General features: G+C 57.5%; 3 protein-coding genes across 3 annotated transcripts; all 3 read left to right on the forward strand.

The window, feature by feature from the left end:
• Window positions 1-1,450: 1,450 nt before the first annotated feature.
• SPRG_15277 (hypothetical protein) lies at window positions 1,451-2,491 on the forward strand (the record flags this gene model as incomplete). The annotated part of the gene is made up of 1 exon (XM_012354366.1): window positions 1,451-2,491. A coding segment is annotated over one exon (1,041 nt), but the record flags the coding sequence as incomplete, so codon positions are not given.
• Window positions 2,492-3,758: 1,267 nt separating this feature from the next.
• Window positions 3,759-5,247, forward strand: SPRG_15278 (hypothetical protein; the record flags this gene model as incomplete). The annotated part of the gene is made up of 1 exon (XM_012354367.1): window positions 3,759-5,247. The coding sequence occupies exon 1, from the start codon at window positions 3,802-3,804 to the stop codon at window positions 5,245-5,247; it is 1,446 nt and encodes a 481-aa protein (XP_012209757.1). The 5' UTR covers window positions 3,759-3,801.
• A 1,404-nt stretch (window positions 5,248-6,651) lies between these two features.
• Window positions 6,652-7,074, forward strand: SPRG_21530 (hypothetical protein; the record flags this gene model as incomplete). The annotated part of the gene is made up of 1 exon (XM_012354368.1): window positions 6,652-7,074. A coding segment is annotated over one exon (423 nt), but the record flags the coding sequence as incomplete, so codon positions are not given.

The raw sequence follows: 7,074 nt of genomic DNA on the forward strand, positions 1-7,074 counted from the left end.
TCTCCATGCGCCAAGGCGAGGCCGCACCGACGTCATGAGCGAGGTCGTTCATTGTCCGCGCGTGCATTCTCTTTACGGAACCGACGATCGTTGTTGCGTGGACGGCGTCACGTAGACGACGTTGGGTGTCAGCACGGCCATGCGCTGCTACTGGCTGCGCTGCAGTCAGCGCAAGGCACACCTCTGCGTTTACGACAGTGTGGTTCTCATGGACCTTATCGATGGGACGGAGGACTCGGTACCCGAAGGCTGCGTGTCAGCACGTGGCATCCCATCGCATCGCGGACTGTAGTGATGGGTGTCCTTTTTTTGGTCGCTTCGTGCAAGAAGCGCTGCGCCGCTGTCTTCATAGCATGTACTATTTGAGCAAGGACTTCCTCGGACGTGTATAGGGTCTTGGGCATGAATGAAAGTACCTATCGCGTGCTGGATTAAGTATGTATGTGCACTTGTTTGGATGGACACGAGGAGCAACGATGACCTCGTCGCTCGCAAGCCGGTCCGTCGGACCCGGAAGCCAACCAAACGTCTCAAACAGAGCTCGCTCTGAGGCGTGTGACTGGTTTTTGCAGGCCACGGTCGCATCCACTCGCCTCGTGTGACGCCGCAAGGGGTTGACGCTACATGTACGGTATAGTGTGTGATCGGCAGCGCCTGCCCATGCACGGGGGAGCCACTACAGTACCGTGCACAGTACTTTCTGTCCATTGCCGCGTACGGTTCTACAGTGGGCGCTAGCAATATCTTTCGTGCTGTCCAAAACAAACCAGAGGTCGTTGTCGCACAACCAACTCGTGCTCAGCAACGACTCGTTGTTGATGGATCGACGACCCTGCCCCAGGAAGGGCGCTCGACTGTACTAGTATGGTAGTACGGTGCATTGGAAACGACGTACACGTCGTTTAGCATCGACGTGATGTCGATGCTAGTCCTGCGTCTCGTCATGGCTCTTGCCACCGCAGCGCGGATGCGTTTGGCTGCAGCCACCCAGGTGCGTCCAGCGGACCGACAGAGCATCGTTGCGTCTTGATAGCTGTCTATGTCATCCACGCCATCGATTCGACCATTGTACCACTGCGCAGTCCATTCAGCGCCAGAGACCCCTACAGAGCCTAGGTGTACTATAGATGTTCCGACATCCTACATATCTCGCCGCGCGTGGATGGCCATCCGTTTTGTGGTCGTGCTGGATCACATGGAGGCGTTACGCCCAACTCAGAAAACCGTCGCCGCGAGAAAGCCAGTAGAACATATGACAATCATCTACGTCCAAGGACCACTCTGACCGACTGGCGCTCTCGCATGCATATGCGGCGGGTCGTCACTTTTCCATTTCACAGCTCTTGTGAACTATTAATATCGCCATGCGCCTTTTTGGCTTGCCGCGCTCGTTGTCGCGTCCGTGGCGGCCACCAACACGACGTTGCCGACGGCGCTCCCGACGATCGAGGTGGCGTCGCCTGCCAACAGTGCCGAGCTCCTCAACCTCGTCGACTACAACATTGCCCAGCTCATTGCCGACATGCAAGCGGTCGCAAAAGACGGCATGAACGAGACGCTGCGCGCGAGCATCCAGCGCAACATGGAGCAGGCCAACGCGCTCGCGCTCAACAAGCTCCAAGGCAGCGACGAAATGCTGCACGAGATTGGCACGGTCACCAAGCCATCCAAGCTCGAGGCGTTTGACCCAGCGCAGGGCATTGACATCGCCAACGGTGTTCAGAACGCAGTCCAGAACGTCCTGTCGCTCTTGGACCCGAACCCGAAGGTGTGCATGCGCCTCGCCGAAGGCCGTGGCTTTGGAAAGCTCGTCCAGACCAAGTGCTTGGACGGCGAAGAGTCGTGGGGCGCGCTCTGCTACCCGAAATGCAAGGATGGCTACGAGAAGGTCGGCTGCTGCCTCTGCCGCAAGAAGGGCTGCAGCGGTGTGGAAGGCGTCCATGACATTGGCATCTCGTGCACCAAGCCCAAGGCGTACGGCCGCGGCGTGGGCTACACACTTTGGCACCAGGACAAGTGCATCCGTGAAAACCCCCAGGGCTGCGAGAAGCACCTCCTCATGTGGTACCCCAAGTGCAAGCCGGGTTACCACAACTTTGGCTGCTGCCTCTGCACGCCCGACTGCCCTGCGGGCACCCACGACGACGGCGCGTTCTGCCGCAAGGACCACTATGGCCGCGGTATTGGCAAAGCCCGTCTCGGCTGCGACGACGGCTTGGACAAGAGTGGTCTCTTTTGCTACCCGCCGTGCCAACGCAACCAGAATGGTCTTGGCCCGCTCTGCTGGCCCAAGTGCTCAGGGCCGACGCCGTTCCAGTGCGGCTTCTTCTGCACGTCGACAAGTGCGACGTGTGCGTCCAGTGCCGTCGAGATTGCGGGCAGCGCGACCAAGATTGCGCTCAGTATCGTGGCGGAAAACTACGTCGGCGCGGTCAAAGAAACCGTCAAGGCCGGCTACAAGCTCATTACAATGGACAAGTGCCCCAAGTAAGCGTCCGAAATAGAGTTGGCGGTTGTTGTTGAATGTAATACCATGGACAACCCTATTTTTGGTAAGGACACAAGTCACGGTGAGGTGATATGCACAACAGTATTGCTTTACGAGTACACGGTGGCGTCTCGACTCAATAATGTAGAGCTGCACGGTGTTCGCGTTGAGTCTTTTTACTTTTCTTTAAAGTCTCATTCCACGACGACACTGCTCGCACTACCAGCTCCAACGGCCCATACAGTATTAGCCGACCCGATTGACTGCCGTGCTGAACCACGAACGACTAGAGATCGTATAATGGCAACTTGGGATCGCGTCTTCTGGCTTTCTAAGCACGGCAGCAGTCGTGCCGTTTTCATCTACAGTAATCGATGTGAGTCGCAATTATGGACGGCTGTCACGCGCTGTGACGAACGTGCGACGAACGTGCTCGGTAGAGAAACCGTGGCCCTTCTAGACCCAGCTGGTTTGCATGTGATGGACGCTGTGAGTTACGATCCGACGGCCTGAAGCATCCGGTGTGCCTGGATCCTGCGGTCAAAGAGAGGCCTTCTCAGAAGACAGGGTGGAAATGGATGTCCATGTACACACACTACGGAGGACGACTCAGCGACGTGTACACTGCCGTGTCAATGGCGATGCGTTTCCAATGGACTGTGGCGAGGCGCGCCGCCTGATGCCTTTAACGGCGCGAGCTTGTTGCTAGTGTGGCGTATGCAAGATAAGATATTCGCACCCAAGCGCATTGCCCCGACACTACGTACCAGCATGTGGCGTGGCATCAGCGCTGTGGCACATCATACTTCCTGAAGTGAATCGTGATCAAAGCCACCGCTACAGGCAGTCTACCTAGCTGTAGCACATAGATAGGTCATGTTCGCTTCCGTGGTCAAGGCAGCTGCAGGAAGGATGCCATGAATTACAGCGTATTGGGACTCGGGGAAGGGCCATTTTGCAGCCAAAAGCATCCGTGATACTAGTATCCGACGTCGCGTGTGCAAGCCAGAGACTCTTTTTATACCTCGATGCTGCGATCACCTACGCATCCGTGCGACCAGCGGTGGCATGTAACGGTGCCATACAATCCATCAGTGTTTTAAACTGCAATGTGTACGTGTAATCTTATGGACGGCGCAGAGCCAGAGAGTGCCATGCGGCGCCTTCAACTCGGACACATCCGGTGCATGTCGCCGACAACACATGGTGCCGCACATGGTGGCTGAGCGCGTTTGCACCAAGCCGATTTCGGACCTCACTTTTCATTTTACGCAAAGTGAAATACCCACTCGGTCCCCACGAGTATTAGTCCAATGAAGTTGTGTACGCTTGCTGGTCTCATCCTCGCCTTTGTGTGCGGCGTCGCGGCCTCGACCCAAGACGTCGGTACCAACCTCCAGAACGGCATCCAAGTCGCCGACAACCTCATCGCGGACGTCAAGGGCCTCGTCGCCGACGTCCAGCTGCTCAAGTCGTCCAACTCGACCAACAAGGTCCAGCAAGTGCTCGCGATCAAGGACCGTCTTCAGACCGCAGTTGCCCACGGCCTTGAGAGCGTCGCGGACGGGAAGAAGATCATTGCGGACGTCCAGGCGCTGCTCAAGGACGGCGGCAAGCCCGAAGATGCCGATGGTATTGTCGCGGCCGTCAACTCGCTGACGTCGCGCTGGCTGCCGGCGTCGCCGGTTGCGCCGAACGCGACGAGCGCGATCCACGACGATGCGCAGACGATCGCCAAGGTCATCATTGACACCAAGAACGACATTGCGCTCCTCGCCAACGACATGCACTTGCTGTCGCAGGGCGGCCCTATCAACGCGACGCTGCTTTTGAGCATCAAGGACCATTTGCAGCAAGCGATCGCGCACGGTCTCGACAACGTCAAGGGCAGCGAGAAGGTCATCAAGGACATTCAAAAGATCATTGACAACAAGGGCATCGACATGAAGGACAGTGTCGGTGTCGTCAACGACATCCAGTCGGCGCTCCAGCAGGTGCTCGGGTCGCTCGACCCGGCGCCGCGCGTCTGCTTGCGCGAAGGTGTCGGCCGTGGCGTTGGTTCGTTCGTCTTCAACCAGTGCAAAGAAGGCGAGGAGGCCTACGGTGCGCTCTGCTACCCGAAATGCAAGGAAGGCTATGAGAAGGTCGGCTGCTGCATCTGCCGCAAGAAGGGCTGCAGCGGCGCAGAAGGCGTCCATGATATCGGCGTCTCGTGCACCAAGCCCAAGGCGTACGGCCGCGGTGTCGGCTACGCGCTCTGGAACCAGGACAAGTGCGTCGCCGAGAACCCGCAGGGCTGCGAGAAGAACGGCCTCATGTGGTACCCCAAGTGCAAGGCCGGCTTCCATCCGTTTGGCTGCTGCATCTGCACGCCCGACTGCCCGGCCGGTACGCATGACGACGGTGCGTTCTGCCGCAAGGACCACTATGGCCGTGGTGTCGGCAAGGCTCGCCTCGGTTGCGAAGCTGGCAAGGAAAAGAGCGGCTTGATGTGCTACCCGCCGTGCGCCGACAAGTACAAGGGCAAGGGCCCCATGTGCTGGCCAAAGTGCGGTGGCGCGACGCCGTTTGGCTGTGGTCTCTTTTGCACGTCGTCGGCGGCCACGTGCGCGTCGAGCGCTGTCGACATCATTGGCGGTATTGCCAAGATCGCACTCAGCGCTGTCAACAAGGACTCGCAGGGCGCGATCTCGAACGGCGTCCAGACAGGCTCCAAGATCGTCGTCATGGAGCACTGCAAGCTCGACCAGATGCAGTAAAAGGCGTAGTTGTGTGCGTAGTTGTCATAGCATATAGGGTATTCAATCGAGTGAAGATGAGTACTACTACTTTTGAGATGAACGCATTGACACATGTGTTGGTTTGGATGGTGCTCCTTTCACATAACCTCTCGATTTTTTTTGCCGCTCGCTGTACTGTAGGGAGAGGAGGTCGCTTGAGTGATCGATCTTGACATGCACTGCGTGGCTAATGTTGTCATTGTTGTAGTTGTTAGAAGAAGTTACTAACGTGTCATTTCAAAGATAGTGGGCTTCCTAATGCACTCGTGAGGCATGACCGGTGCGTCAAGCGACGATCGCTTAAGGGATTGAGCGAGGAACAAGGTAACGTTACATGTAAGGGTCATTGCGGTGAGCCTTGCGCGACGCGTCAAGCGATGGCACCACAGCGCGACGGGCCAAATGCCGGACCTGCAGTCGTGAAATAGTAGCTGCCTTGATTGCGAGCGCAGTAGCGGGAAGTTTCGTAGGCGTCGTGGGCGGCTAATGTTGTCTCTGTCGTTTTATACAAGGGGTAGGGTTCCTGCGACAAGTTTGACGATTGATTCGATCTACTTTGCGCCCTATCCTTCTAGTGCTGTTCTACGCTAATCATGATGGAACGAAACGGTGGCCATCCCACGAGCCATTGCAGAGACAAACAAGGTGCGCGAACGATAGAGCACGAATATGGAGCTCCACGCGAGCTGTCTAGGCGATGGGTTGATTCCTGGTCGTTGGATGCCCAACGACGTGCACGAGCCAGATGTGCACAAGCCATCAAAACGGATGCGCTACATAGCAAGCATACGGGGCATTTGTGACTCCCTCGTCGCTACTACAGTAGTCAAATGTGATGTGATGTAAAAGGCAGTTTGTGGAAACGTCCGACGTTTCGCTCAAACCGACAGTCGGCGCCACCCAAGTATACGTATGTGTGGCTACGGAGGAGTATGCCGCCTTCGGATGGCACCCACACGCCATCGGGGATCGTACGTGCCATGCGCTGGGATACAGCGTCGCCAGCTACGTCGCTTGACGTGGCGTAGTCGAGCAAGCAACCCGATTCCATTGCACAGTCGTTGTCCCAGGTCTCGCTCGACATCTAGCCACGGGTACGTAGCATCTCGACGCGTCATTGTCGGCTTAAATGTGCCTGGACAAGGCGTAGCATGGTACTGCAACACTGGCAGGGATTGCAACGAGAACAATACAGTCCTTTTTTACGGTTCCACGGCCAACGGCGCACCCACACGGCTACCGCGTCGCATGGTCCCTTGGATGCTGTTGTAATCCTGCGGCAGGTGCGACTTCAAGAGGCCACGCGTGCTGCTGCGGTCAAGCAAACGTCGTGTGCTCACCACACACAGCGCTCACTTTGCATTTCGATCTTCACCACCAAGCATGAAGTTGTGTACGCTTGCTGGTCTATTCCTCGCCTTTGTGTGCGGCGTCGCGGCCTCGACCCAAGACGTCGGCACCAACCTCCAGAACGGCATCCAAGTCGCCGACAACCTCATCGCGGACGTCAAGGGCCTCGTCGCCGACGTCCAGCTGCTCAAGTCGTCCAACTCGACCAACAAGGTCCAGCAAGTGCTCGCGATCAAGGACCGTCTTCAGACCGCAGTCGCTCACGGCCTTGAGAGCGTCGCGGACGGGAAGAAGATCATTGCAGACGTCCAGGCGCTGCTCAAGGACGGCGGCAAGCCCGAAGATGCCGATGGTATTGTCGCGGCCGTCAACTCGCTGACGTCGCGCTGGCTGCCGGCGTCGCCGGTTGCGCCGAACGCGACGAGCGCGATCCATGACGATGCGCAGACGATCGCC

Source organism: Saprolegnia parasitica (assembly GCF_000151545.1).
Source record: "Saprolegnia parasitica CBS 223.65 unplaced genomic scaffold supercont2.158, whole genome shotgun sequence".
Lineage (NCBI taxonomy): Eukaryota > Oomycota > Saprolegniomycetes > Saprolegniales > Saprolegniaceae > Saprolegnia > Saprolegnia parasitica.